The sequence below is a fragment of the Ostrea edulis genome, chromosome 1 (genome assembly GCF_947568905.1).
Source record: "Ostrea edulis chromosome 1, xbOstEdul1.1, whole genome shotgun sequence".
Classification (NCBI taxonomy): domain Eukaryota; kingdom Metazoa; phylum Mollusca; class Bivalvia; order Ostreida; family Ostreidae; genus Ostrea; species Ostrea edulis.
In genome coordinates, this window is record NC_079164.1 from 33731975 (window position 1) to 33757500 (window position 25526).

The 25526-nt window shown below is 34.9% G+C and overlaps 1 protein-coding gene across 2 annotated transcripts in view; it reads right to left on the bottom strand.

Moving 5' to 3' along the window:
* Positions 1 to 511: 511 nt before the first annotated feature.
* The window catches only part of LOC125659279 (retinol dehydrogenase 12-like), a 37490-nt gene continuing 12475 nt past the window's right edge, over positions 512 to 25526 (bottom strand). The window contains exons 2-5 of one of the 2 annotated variants that reach the window (XM_048890905.2): positions 7703 to 7931; positions 2449 to 2691; positions 1988 to 2293; positions 512 to 977 (exon numbers count right to left, since the gene is read on the bottom strand). In XM_048890905.2, the coding sequence (XP_048746862.2) occupies positions 676 to 977; positions 1988 to 2293; positions 2449 to 2691; positions 7703 to 7886 (1035 nt within the window). In that variant the 5' untranslated portion in view covers positions 7887 to 7931 and the 3' untranslated portion in view covers positions 512 to 675. Of the gene's footprint in view, positions 978 to 1987; positions 2294 to 2448; positions 2692 to 7702; positions 8530 to 25526 lie in introns of those variants that run through there. The other variant, XM_048890897.2, reaches the window with a different exon arrangement.

Below are 25526 nucleotides of genomic sequence, written 5' to 3' on the forward strand. Positions count from 1 at the left end.
AATTAAACTATACTACACCAAACTAAATTCATTGATGAAATATGAACCGGTAAATTCTGATTTTTGAGGCGGTGATAAATTGCCGTCTTCCCCTTCCTATTCAAAGTCCCGCGGAGTATTTTTTCCCCCACAAAATGTTCGCTAGGGTAATGCACGCTTCAGAATGTGTATCATCGGAAAACGTAAGTTGCCAAAGAAATCTTCCAAAATATTTGTATAACTGAGGGTTTTTTGACCCGCTTAGTATGAAAGGGAGAATCGTCTTAAAACATAACTAAAATACAATTACAGTCATAATGAATTCTAAGAATATACTACTTTCCAGATCATGTTTCGGAATTGAAATAAGGCACATTGATCTAAGAATATGCATACTATTATACAATGTCAATATGATATCTTTTATGTGGATTTTCAAAATTTACGAAACTGTTTTAAACCTTGGTTTCATTTCTAAAATGTACGTTCTTTTGGAGATTTTGAGGAAACCAAAAATTTGATATGTCTGAAATCTGAGTTGAAAGTAATTTATTGAGAAAGGAAGTTTATTTATCAAATGACTGATGTCTCTACACGCTTCACTGCCGGTTCCTGGCGAGTAGGTTAATCTTCTTTGCAGCTTGAATTCTTCACATCAGGAAGTTTCCTGTAACAGTTGTCTGCGTTTATACGATTCTACTTCTCAGTGTTCGTTTGCAATGTAATGTCAGGGTGGGTCTCATCTAACGCACACAGATGAAGACTCAAAAGCCACAGCTTTTTGCAAATGTTTTTGTCTCGCACACAATCTATTGTCGGAACGACTTTACAATTTTCGAAGAACTTTCCGGATTCTTCCTTTAAACCATCTGCAACTGCACAATATACAATCGTTTGACAGCCGTCTTCTGGTGATTTGAACATAAACCCCGCAAATTTTCGGAGAAATTTCCCAACCAATCCCGGCATCAGTCTCATAATATCTGTCGCAACGCATCCTGAAATAATACAGGATTAATAACATGATAGTAAACAATATCTATATACAGACTGCTATGTATACATTTTTGTAAAGCATCTGAAGATGAAATGAAAGCGCTAAAGCTTTACCGAGGATTTCTGTGTTTTCTTTTCATATTTTTAATATATATATATATATATATATATATATATATATATATATATATATATATATATAATAAAATGATATGTTTGGAGATTATGTACTGTAGAGTCCGGATGTTTGGATTTTGGTTGTTGTTTTTTATTTTTTATATCGCATACAGTCCTTAATTTCGCGATGTTTGGACATTCCTACAAGAAGGATTTTCATTTTTTTTGGTGGCATTATCTTGTACTTTAGCTAAATAGAGAGTGTGGTGTATGCATACGAAAATGTTGATTATCTAAAGCTATAACTTCTTAAATGTAATGCATATTGCTTTGAAATGAAGGTTGGATATTTTTCCTTTCGTAAACATATAGCATGATTTCATGTAGAAAAAAAAAAAACACAACTCGATTACTACATCTGTAGAATTCCAAAATATATCAACGGCAGGAATAATCATCGGGTTCCATTAAGTTATGATAATGCTCTGTAATATAGAGTTTATAAAAAATATGTAAAACCCTCAAATGTCTCATATACATAAATAGCGCGATATTGGTTGTAGATATCATAAGACCCAGTCACACAAGAACTTAAAACTTGAGGTGAAAAAAACCATGTTTCGAATTTCAAAATCTTTAAATGATTTTTTTTATAATTGGGGGAGGGGGAGGAGGGATTAAGTCCTTAGGGTATGCATGTAGCTCTTTGGGCCACTTTCCTAGGATGTGCTTCTTTCTCGTACGGTACACCATTATCCTGAAACAGGCGATGTCCTCGATACCGATTTCTATCGCGTACATATTGACATCGCCGATCTCGCAATCATATCCGGATCTACAGTGCATGGAGTGTTGAAAAATATTTTGTATCTAAAAATGACACTAAATTGTATACCAGGGTGTACGGAGAAGGCCATAATGGCATCCGGAAACCACATGCGATGTGCCTCGACTGTGAAATGCATTATAGCCATTTTACTTCTGGTATATGCCTCAAACATTTCATAGTTCACCAGGGAAAGATCATCGAAATCCAATTTTCCTTTAACGTAGGAATTGGACGAGAGGTTGATGATGCGGGCAGGGGCACTTTTCATCAATAAATCGTGTAGAAGATATGTCAGGTAAAAATGACCCAAGTAGTTAATTCCAAAGGTCTTCTCATATCCATCTACCGTGGCCGCTTTCGGTCCAAGGTATGCTTCAATGAAATATAAATGATAATAAATACAAGATCTAAAAAAACAAAACAAATTATGATGTCATTCAAATATGATGTATATTAACCATGTCATCAAAAACACCGGAATGTATCGACTAAATGAAAATGCATAAAACTATGATCTGTTTGTGTACCTGCATTATTGATTAAAATATTCAATCTATTCTCATTTTCTTGGAATTTTTTCACAAAATCTTTTATACAGTGAAGACTAGACAAGTCCAGGTACATTGCACGAACATCGCTGTTTCCTGTCCTCTTGGTGATTTTTCTGGCAACAGCATCACCCAATTTTTCATTGCGACATGCCAAGATAACCCGCGCTCCACGCGAGGCCAACTCGTATCCTGTAGCTTTCCCAATTCCAGAACTGCCACCTGTTCAAAATAATATTTGATTTCTTTTTCAAAATGTAATCAGCCTTCAGAAGCATGGATTTCATGTGATGCATCGCATACTGGGGTAAATTATTTTGTTGCATAAACAATTTACATGCTGGGCTTGATAAAAGAATTACATTAAAGGATATCAAACAATGTAGATAGTATTCTTCTGAAAGCATGGGAAAGGCAGTCCATGTGGAGATACAGAGGATATACTAATTATTTTAACAGGCATTTGTAGATGGAATTTTGTGCATGTAACTTGGACTCGGCTATTTCGAGTGTCTTACAAACAATTGCTAAGTTTGCAATGTTTCTCCAAAATATTGTTCTGTAGTGTATAGTGACATAGTTCACCACTGTCTGTCAGATCCTTATATCGACTTGTCAGATCTTTTTGTCGACTTGTCACATATTTACATTGTTAAAAAGTGTCCTTGTTAAGCAATTTGTGCCATCCAGTTCACAACATTTTGTTGGCAAGTACATGTAGGGATCTGACAAGTCGACATGAAGTGGACATAATAATCTGATAAGTCAACATAACTTCCTATCAAGTCGTTATAACCATCTGCCATTTCAACATAAAATCTGACAAGTCTACATCATTATTTGACAAGTCGACTTTATACAATTATCGACTTCTGATGAGGTCTACTCATTGTTCGTGGAAGAGCGTTAACTTGTCTGTGCATCGCCATATTTGTTTACATGTGTATCGATCTTGGAATGCAGACGATTTATATTGCTTGACAACTATTCTTCAGTCAGTTATAAATTTGTTTTGCAACATATATTGATTTTAATGATTATATAAGTTATCAACTTTATTGCTGTATTAGCAAAGCACGAAGTGCAAGTGAGATACGTATCGATTTTCTCATAATCAGTTATTACATATGAAAGTATATCGCACAATAATGACCGCGGCATTCCTTTGATCTTTGCAATAACCGTGGTAGAATATTAGCTTTGCTATTTATAGTGGAAAACTTTATACAGTTGTACAATTGATAGTCATATCAGTGTCTACCAGCTGAAGATATGCCTTTAGCAAACAGGTATACTGACTATGTTGACAGTGTAACCCTATATATATATAATGTAGGCCTATGCTTAGCGCTTACGTTGGTTGTATACTATCGTTGAACGTATTAAAACACACGGACTGCTCTGGACGCCCTTACAGACGTACAGCTAATAAACATAAATACACGGAATGTTCTTAGCGCTATTAGTATCATGTAAGTACTGCAACTGAACGTGAACACAAGGAATAAATATTTGTCGTGTTGTATCACTGAATTTGTGAGATTCTCCATGTTCCGCATTACGGACGGTCATGAGGGAGGGGCTCGAAGGGAAAACAAAGATGTGAATTTAAGTTTAACGTTTTTCGATGAACATGGCGATATGTATTGCAATTGTTCTGCTGGCATACTGTCCATGTTACACTTACATGCATCATTGAATAAAGCCACCAGAGTAATTGCAAGCGCAGTTAACGATAAACGTTTTCTATTTCATACCTGTAGGAAAGATACGATTTCATAGATACGATCAATATGCATGTATAATATCAAAAAGTCAATATATATTTGTATGACAATGTATCTTTCTTGAATCACTGAGAAAATTTTCTTGTCAGTTCTTTTAAAAATGATAAAATGCATCCTTTGAAGGTCGCAAACATTGCAAATGTTTTCTTCAATGTTTGCGACCTTCATCGCCCGTTAAACAAACCAAAGAAAAACATTTTATCATGTATGTTTTTCTGTATTTTCATAAGTACGTAAAATAATAGATGTCATTGACGTGGAAGTAATTAAAACGTAACAGCTGAAAATCACCTGGCCTTGATTTGGTTATGATTTTCAAATTTGAACAATGGTAAAGGAAAATAGTCCAAGAAGGGCACACTCTAAACTCGTAAGATATTTATTTTTCTTTATAGAACATAGTCACTGCACACTGCTTTAACAAGTATGTTTATGTGTTAGTACGTGGAATTTTCATATTTATACGCGGAGACGTAACTAAAAACCGGATCTAATTGATTTGAATGCATTGTTGCAAATAACAAGCAATAAATTTCAATAAAAATTAAGTAGAAACACACAGTGAATGTCAAGATTAATTAAATTTCTTCTTAGCCAACCAAATTCGCCTTTCATTTCTAACGCTTATCTAAATCGTTTTCCAAAACGTGAAATTCAAGTGAAATCTTAATTTATTTTTTAAACGAGAGGTATTATGTGCCATATGTTTATCACAAAATAACCGCTCTAAACTGTGCATAAAATGTGAGAAAAACAATCCTTCATGTGGTACTAGTGTGGGGTTGCGAAATTCCACCGTGGGGACAAGATTCACGTGACTTTGTCGAGTCCTAGAGGAGGAGGGCGTCCCTAGTACCACAGAAGTAGGATTTTTCTCACATTTTATCCATAGTTTAGTGCATTAATTCAGGAGCTTTGAGAAAATTCAAAATTATCAATACCCTCATTGAAACTTAGGCTTAAAATAAAAATTGATTTGTTTGATGTACTCCGACCGACCCGTAAAATTTCCCCGACCCGATCATTTTTTCCGCACTTGGAAATTTTAATTTTTTTTTTTTTGCTCCCAGGAAAGTAGACATTCTTGGAATTAGTTTTAAACTTGACGGCATTTTTAAAAAAAATTTGGACAAGTTGTTTTTGTTATCAAAATGTCCTTTGGGCGTCTTTCGGTTCTACTTTCACTTTGATAATGACCATTTGTTAATCCGCAACTTTTCAAACACTTTTCTATATGAACGATCAAATATACCGCATCACTGCTCCAAATCACCACATTATCTACCAACAAGATAGAGGAGGAAGCTATGAACTCCCCCGCCGAGGCCTGATCGTATTTGTGTATAACAGTTTGAAAGCCTTGTTACTTATATAAAAAAAATCACGTGGGATAGCGCACCAAAATTATGGCGAACCGCGAGTCTGCGTTCAAGTTGATGGTCTATATTTCTGAAAAAGCACGCATATTATTTTGTTATGGGATTATTTAAAAGTTATGACGATTCAATAGGTGAAAGGCACGTTTACTTTCCTCTTAAACTGAAACACGAATGGAACACGATCGTCACAACAAAGTGAACGATGCGGGGTAGTCTGCATTAAAATTATTTTGGGCAATATTAAAACTTATTGTAAATTGCCGTCATCATGCAATTCACTTGGATATTCATGGATCACATTGAAGTGATTAAGTGATTACTATTATGAATGTCAAACAGTACAATACGGACAAATAGAAAAATCGATCGGTGGTAATAAAAAGGGGTGTTAATTTATTTATCAACAACTGTAGAGGTCCTCATCCGTGACAAATACAAAACGTCTTGAGAAAATTTTAGGATTTACGTGTATATACAATGTATACAAAATGAATGTTCTAAACTATATTCTGTCTGGCAGCGGTATGTGTTGAATGAAAACATCAGTAAATTTGTAAATCTGATTTTCATGACATTAAAAAAATAATAATACCGACCTACCTACCCGACTTGAAAAATGTGGGTCGGAGTACATCAAACAATTTTTTTTAATGATGGCCTTAAGGTATTTTTTTTTTCAAACTTAGTTGTTTTACGGATCAGTCGACCACATTTTTTGCAGTTTGGAAAACAATTAAAAATTCAGTTTACCCCCCTACCCTCTTTTTAAAATTGCCATCGTTACTGCCGATCAAATATTTGATAAAATCTTATTTAAAAAATCGGAAATGCTCGTTCGTAGATTAATTTTTTTTTTACATTAATATCCGAATGAAGTGCATGTTGATGGCGATTTACTCTTAGATAAGTTTTGATACTGCACAATTTATTTTTAATGCTGACTTCTCCCCGTCTATTGTTGTGAAGATCGTGTTCTGACCGTGTGTCTCAGTTTAATCAAAATAATACGCGGGCTTTTTCAGAATTATTTGTAAGTTGAGATGTGGACCATCAAAGTGAACGAAGATTCATGACCCGCCATATTTGTCTTCATACACTATATCCCACAACTTCGTGATATATAGGTAAATCACGTGATATATAGTATAGTGTTTAACATCCCGCTAGAAAATTTTCACTCATATGTATTGGCGGTGACGGGCTGGGAAATTTAAGCCTTTGAACAGGGAGGATCTTCATCATAAAACACCTGCTGTGACAGGGGGGCCTCAATTTTGCGGTCTCATCTAAAGGAACGCCCCATTTAGTCGCCTCTTACAACAAGCAAAGGGTACTGAGGACCTATTCTAACCCAGATCCCCATGGGAGTTTTAATTTTAGGAATATATGGCTTCAGCCTCGTAGCCTGCATATATTGTTTGTAGGTAATGCTGTGATGCAGCAAACTCATCGATGATTAGGATTTGGGAACAATCTGATTAAAATCAGATCCTTTGATCGCTAATATAGAAAATGTTTGAAAAATTACAGGGTTTATAAATGGTCAGTATCAAAACGGCAAGTAAAGCTTTAAACTATATTTTAGTTTTTTTTAACCCGCCCAATGGACATGTTGAATAAAAAAGAAAAACCGTAAAACAAGTAAAAAAGATATGGCATATGTTCAAAAACTAATTAGACAGTCAGAAAAAGCATACTCGAAAATGAATTAAATTTGTGTAACCTAAAAATCCACCATAATGATCTCCCCCAGAGAGCTCTATTTCAAATCAAAATTTGAAGAAAACAATACAATACTTTGTAGCAGCGTAAGACAGAAAAATCTCGCATAGCTGTTTGATTTACGGTATACGACTCGACAATCCCAAACTCGCTATGATTGATTACATTAACATATAATAGTATATATAGAAATGACCTTTTTACATATATTAAAATGATTTAACGATTTAAAAAAATTAATCATGTTTGAAATAAAAAGAAAAATGCGAGTACACTGTCGTGGCTCCGCATGCAGATTTTTGAAAAAAAAAAACAAACCAAAAAAACCAAACAATTGATATATACCTGTTATAATTACAGTTTTTCCATCAAGGCGATTCTTGCTTTGGCATTTGACTGTCCATCGAAGGTACATTCTCCACAGAAATAGTCCTAGCAATACAGACGAAAGAATGGTAGTGGAAATGATGGCTAATGAGAAATTGAGGGCCCCTTTAGATGCCGGAGCCCTGCTCGCTGTGGTGTCCATGTTTCCTATTTCTGACGTTGCCCCTTCGTAGCAAGCATTCAAAGTCTGAAACAATATTCGGCTGCGAGTGAAGTGTTTTGTTTGCGTAACTGAATTTATATATCGTTTGTAGATTAGAGTATGCTCTGCTTTATTTTTCATGGGCTAAGATAGCAGTGTGATTGGTGGATATTTTTGTTAGCATAAACTGTGGTAGCACGTGGATCTGTGGCATTTTACGTATATAATTTAATCAAACCGATAAAACCATATGCACGCACACAGACATACCCATGTTAACGTCCCCAGTGTATGTCATCCTTATACCTATATATAACGACATGTTATTACTGTAACAGAACTTGTGGAAGTTGTATAACCTCAAGATAACAATAGCCGCTAAAAACAGGTAACGAGTTTTGATTTTTTTCTAACGTCTTTTCATATTTTATTCTATATGATATCGCCTGCAGTTGTTGATACGATAACATGGAATGTAGCAGTTGCAATGCCTTATCATTATTAATGGTAGTACATGTATTATAAAGATCGACTGAAATGTTAATAATAAATCACCACTTAATAACATAGTAAAGATAATATTGTCATTAAACAACCAACTGCAATACTGAAGAACAGAGGGTACCCATCCACCCAAAATAATGTTATAAAATTTTGTAAAATTATTTGTGAATGTTTTGATATTGCTACGAAGCCATATTTACCACAAATTAAAAAAAAAAAAATGAAACCATGCATCTTTATTTTTCGCATTATCCACAAATCTTTACTTGAAAATTCAATGGAAAACAAGACACAAAAATTGAAATCTTTCAAAAAATACATATTTTTTATTGGTGCATTTCATGTATCAATGACTGATTTACAATCTTGTTTGATCAAATAATAGAAAATTCCACATAAACACAGTAAAATCCTACTAAATTTGATCAGTAGAAATTCTTGAGTATCGTATGACCTTAGAAATGCTATTGTGTGGAATTCAATTTAAAAAAAAAAGTCCAATGACTATAGTTGGGGCATATTGTTTTTTCCTGTGTGTCTGACCAAAACTTTAACCTTGCTCATAACTTTTGAATGATGAGTAATAGAGCTCTCATATCTCACATGTTCATTTCTTATGACAGGAACTTTTTTTGGTACTAAAGTTTTTAACCTTGTGACCTTGGAGTTTGCCCTACATGTACTTGACCAAATGTAGACTACATCTTCTGTACTTTTTAAAGTAGGGCTTTCATAAATTTGTATATATATTTATTGCAAGACCTTACACTTCATACCATGATCTTTGACCTTGAGAAGTTGACCTCGGATTCTAAAACGCTAACCTTTCTCATAACTTTTAAATGATGAGTTAATTTCATATTTCATATGCGCATTCCTGGTGACAAGAACTTTTCTATCCACTTTTAAGAAAACCTAACCTATTCAATATCTCCTGAATTATTAAAGGATTTCGCATATTGATTAATTTCGGCAAGACCTTACAATTGGTAACATGATGTTTGATATTGTGACTTTGACCTCGAAGTTTGATCCGAATTTCAAAAGAACTTTAACCTTTTTACAGGACAGTTCAAATAGAATATAATGTTTATATATACAATGGACATACTCAATATGAATATGGGGGGTGTCGTATGCTGATTGCAGACTCAGCTGAAATGGAAACACGCATGTACCTGTTAGTCATAATATAACGCAAAAGGTTGCAAGAGATGGTGTACAGGACAAAATTCAGTAGTGAAATGTCCACTTCTACCAAGCAACATAAACAATGTTGAGAGAAAACACCCCGTATATCTCACATATCTAAATTAACTGTTAAAGTCAATGTAAAACATTTTCATTCACAAATTCGTGAAAAACTTTTTAAAATAAGAGTGTCTGTAGATTATAATGTCTGATGCAGACAGTGCTGCAAGACAATTGGTTTATGTAAAATATCTACTTCTACCCAAAGTAGCACATACAATTACATGCACGGTACCTTTAACAGAAAGTTTATGTAATGCATCTGTTATCTGAAAGGGTTGTAAACTTGTAACATATCTCAGTGTAACACATATATATATGGAAATCAACCAGCTCCATTAGCCTTTGCCCAATGAGTCTGTAACATACAGGTACTGTAGGTGTTTATAGTAAAATGTCAATAAGTCTGTAACATACAGGTACTGTAGGTGTTATAGTAAAATGTCAAGGGCTGCAAAAGACGGTGCTATTGTATGCGAATTCTCCACTGATGTACATTATCACATACAGTGCGCAGTACAACAGCACTCACTCCCCTATGCAAATTTCTAACAAGTATTTTTCTTTTACATTTATATCGTATGGCACCAAACAATTATTCTCCAAGTATGAATTTACTACGGTTGCTTAAATAATCAACATCTTCACAGTTCATCAACTATAAAAATTATCTGAAACAGTCATGTTGTTGAAAAGAAGACAATTTGCTAAAATGATGGAAAAAGAGACTTTCTTTTGACAATGTGTCATGGCCCTCCCTCCTCTCAATGTGTCTATTTTTGGCGTAGGACGTCGATATTTGCGAGAAAGAAAGGGTAATGTTTGTGCTACATGTAAGAGCACACATTTAACTATCTGAGCTACTCAAAGAAAAGCGAACCACACACAATCATAATTGGGAACTTTTCTATTTTTGAAAGGTCCATTTATGGTCGCTGATTTTCAAATGATAATTATGTTGTCTCGACGACAGAAACAATCCAAGTCTTAAACGTTCTATCTCCATATCGTTTTGTTTTATTTGATGTGGTTGATAGCCAAGTTCAAATTTAATAAGGATATATTGAGATGAGTGTTAATTTATTGTTTTTAATTTAAACGGTCCTGCGTATGTTTTCACAGATTCCTATAGTGATAGGCGTTGTCGTAAATTTCATTACCCACTTCGCATCGGTGATGAGATCAATACTTGTTTGAAATATCAATGTTGAGTGCAGTTACGAAAAAGATATACCTCTTTTTCTTCAAATGGATTGCAGCATTAGCTTCGCATATTTATATTTTCCTACAGGTATATTACAACCAGTTCAAACACAGCATAAAGGATTCGGTAACGTAAGCTCTACTATACAATAGGCAATAGTTACACGATTGTCATGAAGAATGGTACTGCCATTACCAATACTCATGAAAAATCTCTAGGATTACTCAAATAAACACAAACAAGTCCAATTTCAATAAACAAAACATTTAACTAGTTCTAATTGTAACGGGGACCGTTACAGATGTTCCCCAAACCTCCCCCAATTAAAAAGTGATGTCCTTGTGAATCTATAGGAAAAAATCATTTTATTTTAGCCTTTAATTACATGTAGTATGTTCAATATGGTCATTTCAGTACCAAGAAATGAAAGAAAGCGTTGCACGTGCATACACGCGCACGCGTGTATGATTCCGAATTTTTGTTGATGTCGTTCAACAGGCATTTGTATCATATACCCACAGTATGAATTTCATAACGTTTCCACCAAATATAAGGAAGTTATAGCGATTTTAAAATCGTCCAATCAGCACACGTGCATGCACGTGCTGAGCAGTAATTCTAACCACAGCAATTTGTAAGGAGTACCAAGATACATCTAAACCCCTAATATGAATAGAATTTGATGAAAAACAAAAACGTTATCGTCCTTTAAAAATTGAACATTTAAAAAACGTTGCACGCGCATGCGCGTGTGCGTTGGCATTTTTTGTTACACCAACATATAGATACACATATTGTCTACATATGCTGTGAATATCATCTCATTCGCTTCATAAATAAGATAGTTACAAACGTTTTAGCATTATCCAATCAAAATGAAGCGCACGTGCATGCGCGTGCAAATTGGTAATTTTGACCATGTAAATCAGTTAAGGGTCTCAATATCTACCTATGATATGAATTTCAAGCCATTTCAATGAACAACAAAAAAGTTAGACTGATTCCAAAGTTAGTGTACAAATTTTGTAATGCGCGTGCACGCGCATGCGTGCGAGTGCTGGCAAAATAACTATTATTTTTCATATGTACAAATGATATACTATCATCCTATTTAGGTTTTATATCGATTCCTTCAATATTCTGATTTTCCATTTTTTGTACCAAAATTGCAATGCACGTGCGCGCGCGTGCATGCACGTGCAAACAAAATGACTATCACTATGCACATCTACAAACGCTATACTATCATCCTGGAAAGTTTCATATCGATCCCTTTTGTAGTTTCTGAGAACACTACCGGACAAAAAAGTACCGGAGAAAAAGAATAATAATAATAATAACTAGTTCTAATTGTAACGGGGACCGTTACAGATGTTCCCCAAACCTCCCCCAATTAAAAAGTGATGTCCTTGTGAATCTATAGGAAAAAATCATTTTATTTTAGCCTTTAATTACATGTAGTACGTTCAATATGGTCATTTCAGTACCAAGAAATGAAAGAAAGCGTTGCACGTGCATACACGCGCACGCGTGTATGATTTCGAATTTTTGTTGATGTCGTTCAACAGGCATTTGTATCATATACCCACAGTATGAATTTCATAACGTTTCCACCAAATATAAGGAAGTTATAGCGATTTTAAAATCGTCCAATCAGAAATCAGCACACGTGCATGCACGTGCTGAGCAGTAATTCTAACCACAGCAATTTGTAAGGAGTACCAAGATACATCTAAACCCCTAATATGAATAGAATTTGATGAAAAACAAAAACGTTATCGTCCTTTAAAAATTGAACATTTAAAAAACGTTGCACGCGCATGCGCGTGTGTGTTGGCATTTTTTGTCACACCAACATATAGATACACATATTGTCTACATATGCTGTGAATATCATCTCATTCGCTTCATAAATAAGATAGTTACAAACGTTTTAGCATTATCCAATCAAAATGAAGCGCACGTGCATGCGCGTGCAAATTGGTAATTTTGACCATGTAAATCAGTTAAGGGTCTCAATATCTACCTATGATATGAATTTCAAGCCATTTCATGAACAACAAAAAAGTTAGACTGATTCCAAAGTTAGCGTACAAATTTTGTAATGCGCGTGCACGCGCATGCGTGCACGTGATGACAAAATAACTATTATTTTTCATATGTACAAATGATATACTATCATCCTATTTAGGTTTTATATCGCTTCCTTCAATATTCTGATTTTCCATTTTTTGTACCAAAATTGCAATGCACGTGCGCGCGCGTGCATGCACGTGCAAACAAAATGACTATCACTATGCACATCTACAAACGCTATACTATCATCCTGGAAAGTTTCATATCGATCCCTTTTGTAGTTTCTGAGAACACTACCGGACAAAAAAGTACCGGAGAAAAAGAATAATAATAATAATAACTAGTTCTAATTGTAACGGGGACCGTTACAGATGTTCCCCAAACCTCCCCCAATTAAAAAGTGATGTCCTTGTGAATCTATAGCAAAAAATCATTTTATTTTAGCCTTTAATTACATGTAGTACGTTCAATATGGTCATTTCAGTACCAAGAAATGAAAGAAAGCGTTGAACGTGCATACACGCGCACGCGTGTATGATTCCGATTTTTTGTTGATGTCGTTCAACAGGCATTTGTATCATATACCCACAGTATGAATTTCATAACGTTTCCACCAAATATAAGGAAGTTATAGCGATTTTAAAATCGTCCAATCAGAAATCAGCACACGTGCATGCACGTGCTGAGCAGTAATTCTAACCACAGCAATTTGTAAGGAGTACCAAGATACATCTAAACCCCTAATATGAATAGAATTTGATGAAAAACAAAAACGTTATCGTCCTTTAAAAATTGAACATTTAAAAAACGTTGCACGCGCATGCGCGTGTGCGTTGGCATTTTTTGTTACACCAACATATAGATACACATATTGTCTACATATGCTGTGAATATCATCTCATTTGCTTCATAAATAAGATAGTTACAAACATTTTAGCATTATCCAATCAAAATGAAGCGCACGTGCATGCGCGTGCAAATTGGTAATTTTGACCATGTAAATCAGTTTAGGGTCTCAATATCTACCTATGATATGAATTTCAAGCCATTTCAATGAACAACAAAAAAGTTAGACTGATTCCAAAGTTAGCGTACAAATTTTGTAATGCGCGTGCACGCGCATGCGTGCGCGTGCTGGCAAAATAACTATTATTTTTCATATGTACAAATGATATACTATCATCCTATTTAGGTTTTATATCGCTTCCTTCAATATTCTGATTTTCCATTTTTTGTACCAAAATTGCAATGCACGTGCGCGCGCGTGCATGCACGTGCAAACAAAATGACTATCACTATGCACATCTACAAACGCTATACTATCATCCTGGAAAGTTTCATATCGATCCCTTTTGTAGTTTCTGAGAACACTACCGGACAAAAAAGTACCGGAGAAAAAGAATAATAATAATAATAATAATAATAATAATAATAAGAAACAGAGTAAAAACAATATGTTCCCAAACTTTGTTTGGGGAACATAATAATAATAATAATAAGAAACAGAGTAAAAACAATATGTTCCCAAACTTTGTTTGGGGAACATAATAATAACTAGAAACTCATTACTAGTAATGAGTAGGTCTTCCGTTAGACCACTTCCGGTAAAGAGTTTTCTGATCCTACAAAAACCATTCAAATATATCAAAAAATGTACTTTAACAATAAATGAGAAGTGTATTATCGAATTTTTTACTCATTTCTTGTAACTTCCGGTAATGACCGGAAGTACTATTCAGATGCGTTTTCCTATAAATGACAGCGACTCTTTACTATCTATATTTCCTGAAAATTTCACGTCTCTATCTGAAAGAGTTCTCAACAAAAAGTAGACTAAAGAAAGAAAAAGTAGTAGTTTACTACCGACCGGAAGTCAATTTTGAAAAACAAAATCATCAAAACTTTAGAAGTTGATACTTTTATTATGACATGTGAAAATCATATCAAAGACTTCAAATATAAGCGAGATTTATGGGGACAAAGAGATGAAAAGAAAAAGGTATTTTATCAAGAAACCGGAAGTAGTTGCTTTGACTACCGACGGAGTCAATATTCTTTTGACACTTTCAAAGAGATTTAATAAACTAGTATAGGTTTCAATTTAAAAGAAAAAGTTTGAAATTTGCGATTCTTTCCATCACTTCTGGTGACGACAGGAAGTGACGGCCGACATGTTCAACCCTCTACTGCACGCCTGCAAAGGGAGATTGATCATCCCTGAATAATTGATGAACCTATATTTTACCTTTTCCAAGAAAAATGCTCGACAAAATTCCTTTTGAGAAACAGAAAATCGGCCATATTATCCGACCGGAAGTGAATTTTGTAAAAACAAAAATAATTATAGCAAGGTCATTTCATAAGACATTATTCCTGAAAATTTTAAGAAAAGATGTCCAGCCATCTCTGAGAAATCACTCGAACAAATCGGAAAATCGACAATTTTTCAAATGCTTCCGGTATAGACCGGAAGTGACGGACAAAAAAATTGAATGTATGTGTACAATGGACTAATGTTAGTTGATCAACTCTACAAGTTTCAAGCGTCTATCTATATTCATTATTGAGAAACTGAAAAAACAAGGTTTGAATATGTCCACCCCATATCTCACGACCGGAAGTGAGATTTACAAAAATATTTCAATTTACTCTAGACATTTATAGTGTCTATAACATATGTAAAATTCATATCAGTAACTTTTATGACCGAGATTTATGGCACTGAAAAATGAGAGAATGCATAGTCTTTCTTTGATATAACCGGAAGTTGGAGATTCAACTTCCGGTGGGGTTAACATTTTTTTAATTAGAACGAGACCTAGTAAACCGATATAGGTTTCAATTTGAAAGAAAAAAGTTTGAAATTTATGATTCTTTAATCACTTCCGGTGACGACCGGAAGTGACGGCCGACATTCTCAACCCCCTACTGCACGCCTACAAAGTGAGATCTATTAACTCTGAAAATTTGGTGACTCTATCTTTTACCGTTTCTGAAAAAAACGCTTGACAACGAAAACAGCTAATAAGCCGTATTTGCCGACCGGAAGTGTTACAAAAATATTTGACGTTACTCTAGACATTTGTAGTGACTATAATATATGTAAAACTCAACTCATTAACTAGTTTCATGACCGAGATTTATGGCACTGAAAAATGAGAGAATGAGTGGGCTTTCTTTGATATAACCGGAAGTTGAAGATTCATATTCCGGTGGGGTCAACATTTTTTGAGAATTAGAACGAGATATAATAAACCAAAGTAGGTTTCAATTTGAAAGAAAAAAGTTGGAAATTGATGATTTATTTAAGCACTTCCGGTGACGACCGGAAGTGACGGCGACAAAAAATAATACGTGCATGCACCATAGAGAAAATAGATCTATCATCCCTGAAAGTTTCATTCGATTATCTTTAGTGGTTTTCAAGTTTACCCCCGGACAAACTTTCTTTCAAAAACCGGAAATTCGGACGTATCTGACGAACGGAAGTGAATTTTGAAAAAATGAAAAAAATGCCTCGAGGTACCATCGTTGTCTATAACCTGTGAAAGTTTCAGGAAAATCCATCAAGCGGTCTCGGAGACGAAAGGGGAAAAAAAAAATAATAACTAGAAACTCATTACTAGTAATGAGTAGGTCTTCCGTTAGACCACTTCCGGTAAAGAACTTTCTGTTCCTACGAAAACCATTTAAATATATCAGAAAATGTGCCTTAACAATGAATGAGAAATGTATTATCGAATTTTTTACTCATTTCTCGTAACTTCCGGTGATGACCGGAAGTACTTTTATGATGCGTTTTCCTATAAATGACAGCGACTCTTTACTGTCTATATTCCCTGAAAATTTCACGTCTTTATCTGAAAGAGTTCTCAACAAAAAGAAGTAGACTAAAGAAAGAAAAAGTAGTAGGTTATTACCGACCGGAAGTAAATTTTGAAAAACAAAATGATCCAAACTCTAGAAGTTGATACTTTTATTATGACATGTGAAAATCATATGAAAGACTTCAAATATGAGCGAGATTTATGGTGACAAAGAGATGAAAAGTAAAAAGGTATTTTATCAAGAAACCGGAAGTAGTTGTTTTGACTACCAACGGAGTCAATATTCTTTTGACACTTTCAAAGAGACTTAATAAACTAGTATAGGTTTCAATTTACAAGAAAAAGTTTGAAATTTGCGATTCTTTCAATCACTTCCGGTGACGACAGGAAGTGACGGTCGACATGTTCAACCCTCTACTGCACGACTGCAAACGGAGATTTATAATTCCTGAATAATTGATGAACCTATATTTTACCTTTTCCAAGAAAAATGCTGGAGAAAATTCCTTTTGAGAAACAGAAAATCGGCCATATAATCCGACCGGAAGTGAATTTTGTAAAAACAAAATAGTTATAGGAAGGTCCTTTCATAAGACATTATTCCTGAAAATTTCAAGAAAATCTATCCACCATCTCTGAGAAATCACTCGAAGAAATTGGAAAATCGACATTTTTTAAAAATACTTCCGGTATAGACCGGAAGTGACGGACGAAAAAATTGAATCTATGTGTACAATGGACTAATGTTAGTTGATCAACTCTACAAGTTTCAAGCGTCTATCTATATTCATTATTGAGAAACTGAAAAAACAAGGTTTGAATATTTCCACCCCATATCTCACGACCGGAAGTGAATTTTACAAAAATATTTGAATTTACACTAGACATTTATAATGTCTATAACATATATAAAATTCAAATCATTAACTTGTTTTATGATCGAGATTTATGGCACTGAAAAATGAGAGAATGAATAGTTTTTCTTTCATGTAACCGGAAGTTGGAGATTCAACTTCCGGTGGGGTCAATAGTTTTTGAGAATTAGAACGAGACCTAATAAACCGATATAGGTTTCAATTTGAAAGGAAAAAGTTTGAAATTTATGATTTATTAATCACTTCCGGTGACGACCGGAAGTGACGGCCGACATTCTTACCCCCCTACTGCACCCCTACAAAGTGAGATCTATTAACTCTGAAATTTTGGTGACTCTATCTTTTACCGTTTCTGAAAAAAACGCTTGACAACGAAAACAGCTAATAAGCCGTATTTGCCGACCGGAAGTGAATTTTACAAAAATATTTGACGTTACTCTAGACATTTGTAGTGACTATAATATATGTAAAACTCAACTCATTAACTAGTTTCATGACCGAGATTTATGGCACTGAAAAATGAGAGAATGAGTGGGCTTTCTTTCATATAACCGGAAGTTGAAGATTCAACTTCCGGTGGGGTCAACATTTTTTGAGAATTAGAACGAGATATAATAAACCAAAGTAGGTTTCAATTTCAAAGAAAAAAGTTTGAAATTGATGATTTATTTAATCACTTCCGGTGACGACCGGAAGTGACGGCGACAAAAAATAATACGTGCATGCACCATAGAGAAAATAGATCTATCATCCCTGAAAGTTTCATTCGATTATCTTTAGTGGTTTTCAAGTTTACCCCCGGACAAACTTTCTTTCAAAAACCGGAAAATCGGACGTATCTGACGAACGGAAGTGAATTTTGAAAAAATGAAAAAAATGCCTCGAGGTACCATCGTTGTCTATAACCTGTGAAAGTTTCAGGAAAATCCATCCAGCGGTCTCGGAGACGAAAGGGAAAAAAAAATAATAATAATAACTAGACACGATCTCGTTGCGAGCAACGAGTAGGTCTTCCGTCCGATTTGTTGATGCACTCGAAGTTAAAAAAAAAAAAAAAGACAAATGAGTCCCAATTTAGTTTCCGACTTTAAGACACTTTAGATATAATCAATTTTTCATATCATAAGCTTCTGAAGCAAAGTTGCGGTGAAATTCGTTTGAAATTCGACTCTCCAGGCGAGCCATAAGGCCCGCGGGCCTATTTCTTGATGTCATTTGTCAGCCCTCTATAGACTCAACAACTTTAGTTCTATATGTCTTTACAAAATATTTACCTGTAAAAAGTCATTGAGATCGACCGATATCGACAAAAAATCGACTCTACAGGCGAGCCGTTAGGACCATAGGCCTATTTCTTGATATCAATCGATAGATCTCGATAAACTGAACAACTTTTGTTCAATATGTCCTACAAAATATTTACCAGTTACAAGTTTTTGAAATCGACTGATATCGACAAAAATCGACTCTACAGGCGAGCCATGAGGCCCACAGACCCATTTTGAAATATTGATCGATAGGTTATGACACATTGAACAACTTTTGTTCAATAATGCTTTTCAAAAAATATATCGTTTTAAAGATATGAGGCGTCAAATATTTACGATTTTGGCCCTTAAAATCTCTAATTACGTAACATATGACCTACTTTTTGATTTGATAAGATCAAGCTCGTTGAGATGAACATTTCCGCTTCTACAACTTCTTATAAAATATTAATAGTTTCTGAGATATTCTCAAAAACATTTGGACCCTTCTGAACCCCTAATTTAAAGGGCCAGCCCGTTTTGCTTGATATTGTAAGAAAGGCCTTGTCATTTTAAACATTTTTTGCTCAACAAGTATTTAGAAATTCTTTACCGTTCTCGAGTTATCTCTACAAGAAATATTTAGGGGCCAAACTGTAGCTCCCTAACGGGGCCACATAGGGAAAAAACGAAATGTACATATTGTTTAGATTATCATTCTGAACAACTTTTGTTCAATAATGCTTTTCAAAATATTTGTCGTTTTCAAGATATGAGACGTCAATTATTTATGATTTTGGCCCTTAAAATCCCTTATTACGTAACATATGACCTACTTTTTGATTTGATAAGAACAAGCTCGTTTAGATGAACATTTCCGCTTCAATGACTTATTACAAAATATTAATAGTTTCTGAGATATTCTCATAAACCTTTGGACCCTTCTGGGACCCTAATTTAAAGGGTCAGCCCCTTTTGCTTGATATCGTAAGAAAGGTCATGACATTTCAAACATTTTTTGTTCACCAAGTATTTAGAAATTCTTTACCGTTCTCGAGTTATTTCTAGAAGTAATTTTTAGGGGCCAAACTGTAGCTCCCTAACGGGGCCACATAGGGTAAAAACGAAATATGTATATTGTTCAGATCATCATTCTGAACAACTTTTGTTCTTTATTGCTTTTCAAAATATTTGTCGTTTTCGAGATACAAGGGGTAAAAAATTTATGGTTTTGGCCCTTAAAATCCCTTATTACGTAACATATGACCTAAATTTTTATATGAATAGATTTGGATTGTTGAGATGAACATTTTTTGTTCTTTGACTTATACCAAAATATTAAGGATTTTCGAGATATTTGATCTAGACTTTGAGCCCTTCTAGATCCCTAATTTAAGGGGCTAGCCCCTAAACATGATATTTTCGAAAAGATCTCGTAAATGTGCACAACTTTTGTTCTACATGTCTTAACAAAATATTTGCAAGAAGAAAGATATTGGAGATCAAAGGTGAAAAATCGCCGAAATCGGCGAAAAATTTTGGCATCCATTTTTTCAGGTCCAGGCGAGCGTTTAGGCAAATCCCCTCCGGTAAAATCAAATCCCCCACAAATCTTCTAAAATGTTTACTCTATCTTGTGTAGAAATTTCAAGACTCTAGCTTCAAAACTAACGGAGGAGATGTGTGGACAACAAGGCCCTTCAAAAAGTCACTAAAAGAGAGATAACTCCTGACCGGAAGTGACGTCAAGCACGAAATTTTGCAAGCAAAGTCTCGTCACCAAAACACATCTTTCCTGAAAATTTCGTGAAAATCGATCGAGAAATGGCTGAGAAAAACGCGTGTACTACCAAGGAAAATAATAATAATAATAATGAAGAAGAAGAACGCGAACAATAATAGTAAGGTCTTCCGCAGGAGACGGAAGACCTTAATGAAGAAGAAGAACGCGAACAATAATAGTAAGGTCTTCCGCAGGAGACGGAAGACCTTAATAATAAAAACAGTAGAATCACTAGAAGGTCTTCCGTTGGAAACGGAAGACCTTAATAAACAGTAGAATCACTAGAAGGTCTTCCGTTGGAAACGGAAGACCTTAATAATAAGAAACAGAGTAAAAACAATATGTTCCCAAACTTTGTTTGGGGAACATAATTACAGGAAAAATATACAATAGAAATAGAATAGAAAGAAGAAAACACATGCTGGTGGAAAATAAACCTAGAACCGACTTAAAATTGTATCAATCTTTCAGAATAATTTAAACCCTTACGCTATAGCTAATACTTCTAGTTTTGGAACCGATATTGAATAACTTTTACAAACATATTTTCAGTATACTTTTCTTAAATACAATTCCTTAATTTGATAATCAATTCAAAAGTGTTTAAATATCTGCCATCTTTCGTGAATGTCAGACGATTTCTGTTCTGGATCTTGGTAATAAGAATTTGACGACATGGAACAAACACACAACACGGTGTTGACTTTCACAAAATATCTTACGACTAAACTGAAAAAATAATTCTGTCTGATAATCAAATACCGACCACAAGATCATAAGTAAGTTCTATAAACCATGGATGTACTTTACATATTAATTAAGGATGTCTACCAGAAATGAAAAATAAGGAAGTTACACTGTTTGGGAGTTTTGATCTTAGTCGTAAGATATTTTGTGAATAAGGCCACAGGTGACACACCGTACAACAGGTAAGACTTAACGTTGTTCCTGCTCCCGGATATTACAATACTAGCACCATCATTTCTAACTCCAACGGGCCACCATATCTTGAGGCACGTGGATGTCAACTGATGAACAGGTCCGGGTCCCCATACTTAGTATGGTACCGTCAGTAGCGTTTTACGACAAACCCTCATCCACTAAGAGGATTGACAAAGAGTGAGAAAATAACAACCAACATATAACTTTCAACATAACACAATAGCGTAAGTTCATATAACGGACACGTGTTACTGTAGATGAAGAAAATTCTGCGTACTTATATATTGTTATAATAAACACACAATTTAAGTAACAAAATACATAAAATACAAGATGTGTTTGTGAAACACAAATGCTCCCGAGAAATACTTATGTGAAATATCAAAGCTCTGGCTCTTTCTGTTCAAAAGTTATTAGCAAGGTTAAAGTTGCAGACAGAAAGACAGAATTACAGACAGGACAAAAACAATATGCCCCTCGATCTTCAATATTGGGGGCATAAAAATAAAAATAACTTGAAATTGGTCTTGATATATAAAACCACAGGGGCTAAGCCCGTTTTGGGCCCGAACTCTGTGATACCATAAATATAGAAAGGGGTCTAACTCTGGCACACATAAAAAACTAACCACTCGCTTCAAATGCCTAAAAAATCTTAAACTATGTGCGCTATGTGTAATTTGTCGTTTTCCTTGCATAGATTAATGTTTTAACTACTTACATGCCAAATTTCAAGTCACAGGTTCTTAAAATAACAAAGATATACGTCATCGTTCTCTCGATTTCACTTGTTTATTTCTACTAGGACATTTACCGGTCCAGGTCACAGAGTCGTTTCTCGCCTATGACAGCAGCGAAATTCAGACTAGTATGGAAGATTTCGAATCTGTCAATTAAAATTTTACATCAATTATACGCTACTTACTTCCTCATATTTTAATAATGTTCTTCGTGTAGACGTTACACGACTTATTTTTCCTCAGCAGCATCAAGTTTGACAAGAGCTGCCGTTTTAATGAACGCACTAGATACCCGATAGACTTAAAATCTCAAATGCCTTAAAACTGATCAAAACATTATTCTTGTGATATTGCACTTAGAGAAGGAAATTGAACATTATTTTTTGGCTTTTTTTAATTTTTTGTTTTTGTTTATTCTATTTCATTTAGATTATTATTGCCCATTTTCCCCTTCTTCAAAGTTTTAGACATTTCGGGTATTTAGTGTTTACATTAAAATGGCAGCTCTTGTCAACAGTTGATGTTGCTGAGGGAAAATAAGTCGTGTAACGTCAACACGAAGAACATTATTAAAGAATGAGGAAGTAAGTAGCGTATAATTGATGTGAAATTTTAATTGACAGGTCCGAAATCTTCCACACTAGTCTGAATTTCGCTGCTGTCATAGGCGAGAAACGACTCTGTGACCTGGACCGGTAAATGTCCTAGTAAAAATAAACAAGTGAAATCGAGAGAACGATGACGTATATCTTTGTTATTTTAAGAACCTGTGACTTGAAATTTGGCATGTAAGTAGTTAAAACATTAATCTATGCAAGGAAAACGACAAATTACGCATAGCATACATAGTTTAAGATTTTTTTTAGGCATTTGAAGTGAGTGGTTAGTTTTTTATGTGTGCCAGAGTTAGACCCCTTTCTATATTTATGGTATCACAGAGTTCGGCCCCAAAACGGGCTTAGCCCCTGTGTATAAAACAAACTGGAGAGAATTCCAACTGTCCAACCTCGGGAACACCAAGCTAATGCGTCCACTCACTGTGACTGCACGCACTAAACTGAAGTATTTGAATTAATACCTGGATACGTCAGGTGAACGAGTGGACGAACGGGTTGCGTTAGCATATAAAATGTTGGAAAATATAAAACATAACCAGCTACTATCAAATACGTTACAATAATGACATGAGGTGATTTATACAAAGTATCGTTGAGTTATTTCATACGAGGAGGCGGTGCCTCCCGAGTGTGCAATGACGAAGCAATATTTTCCATGTTTGGTATTTTTTTTAATCCACTAATTAGTAAAAAGATTCAATTTACAACATGTTATTTACTCAACGCCATGGAAATTGTGAATTAAATTTATTTCATTTATTTAATTTGTCTTGTGAAGAATTCTGCAAATGCTATCTTAATTAAATGTTGAATTATTCTTTGTCTCATTTGCATGACACCTCTTACCTCCTCCTCAAAATTCCAAGACATCCAACAAAAGACACAAAGACTACATGAAAATACAAGTCGAGCTGGCCTCAGAATAAACACAAAGAAAACCTAGGTAATGAGACTCAATTCTGACATAATAGAACCAGTGAAGATCGATGGGCAAGACCTAGAAGACATAGAAACATTTACTTTACCTTGGAGATATGCTAACATCAAAGGGGGGATCTGACGAGGACATTACCATTAGACTGGGAAAAGCTACATCTCAACTCAGAAGGCTCAATAAAATCTGGAGCTCATCAAAATTTTCCATCCAAACAAAAGTTAAATTATTCAATAGCTTGTTCGTGTCGGTTCTCATGTGTGGAAGTGAGGCATGGAAAACAACGGAACGAGACAAATAGAAGATCAACACCTTTCAGAATAGATGCATGCTTGAAAAAATTAATGAGAATAAGATGGACAGAGAAAATATCAAAAGATGACCTCCATCATAGAACAAAAACAAGAACAGCAAGCGAAATAACTTTCTGGAAGTGTAATTGGATTGACCATGTACTAATGATGGAGAACATTAGGATTCGAACAACCACACTGAAATGGCACCCAGAGGGAAGGAGGAAAGTAGGCCGGCCAAAAACAACGTGAAGAACTCCTGAACAGGAAAGGTTAAAGCTGGGATGGAATAGCTGAGCGTCAGCAAGGGCAGTAGCCAGATACAGGTGGAAGCAGTGTATTGGGGCCTTATATGCCAGCGGGAACGAAGAGGATAGGTGAGGTGATATACACCTTCCTAAAGATCAAAACAAAAACGGCCGGTTATGGGATAATTGATATTATTGTCGAAGACTATCTACTACAATGCTTAGGACCATAACGATAAACACCTCCTCCCCAACTTCCAGTGTAAGGGGAGTAACTGCAAAAATGTGCACCGTAGGCCATTGGTAAGAACAGAATAGGCGCAAACTTAGCGCTATAGAAAATTCTTTTATTTTGGGGAGGTAGGAATACTGGGTTGTTATGGTAATTTGTTTGTTTGCAGATGTTTGAGAAAAGACAGTTTCTGTAAAGTCTGAGAGTCGAAATACCCCACCCCAATTCCTCATACAACTTGACACATTAATCGTCTTTTTCAAACAAGATTAAGAGTAGAAGCGATCACTTGAATTAACTCCGATTTCTACATAAATTATGAGTGCTCGATGTCTGGAAGTCCCGTAGAAGGGACATACTGGTACCTACAGCCTCGGTTAACGTCACTTAGATGAAAATTAAATGCAGTAGAAACAAGCATCCTGAGAGTATTGCATGGCAATACATAGTCCCCAACCGGTTGCAAAAATCACTGTACCACAACAATATTCAAAGTTCATTATGTAGGTTATGGTAAAAGGGGAAATTGGGGAACCAGGATAAGAATGGTTGCATGGAAATCAATTACTATTCAGATACAAAGACTAGACCAGGGAAAAGGACAAATATAATTAGGTTTAAATCTTTAACCAAGTCAATAAACTGTGAAAAATAAGTGATCATGAATAATTCATCTACATTGTTGTATTACTTTGTTAGAAGTTTTAATGAGTGTAGTACTCTTATCTACAGAAATAAGAAACTTGGATGTAAACTAACAATTCATGTTATTTTTCTAAGTCCAAGGGTCATAACTTAGTAAAAAAAAATCAACGAACCGAGACGAAATTTGAATTTGATCTGTAACTTATTTGGAAAAGCAATGTA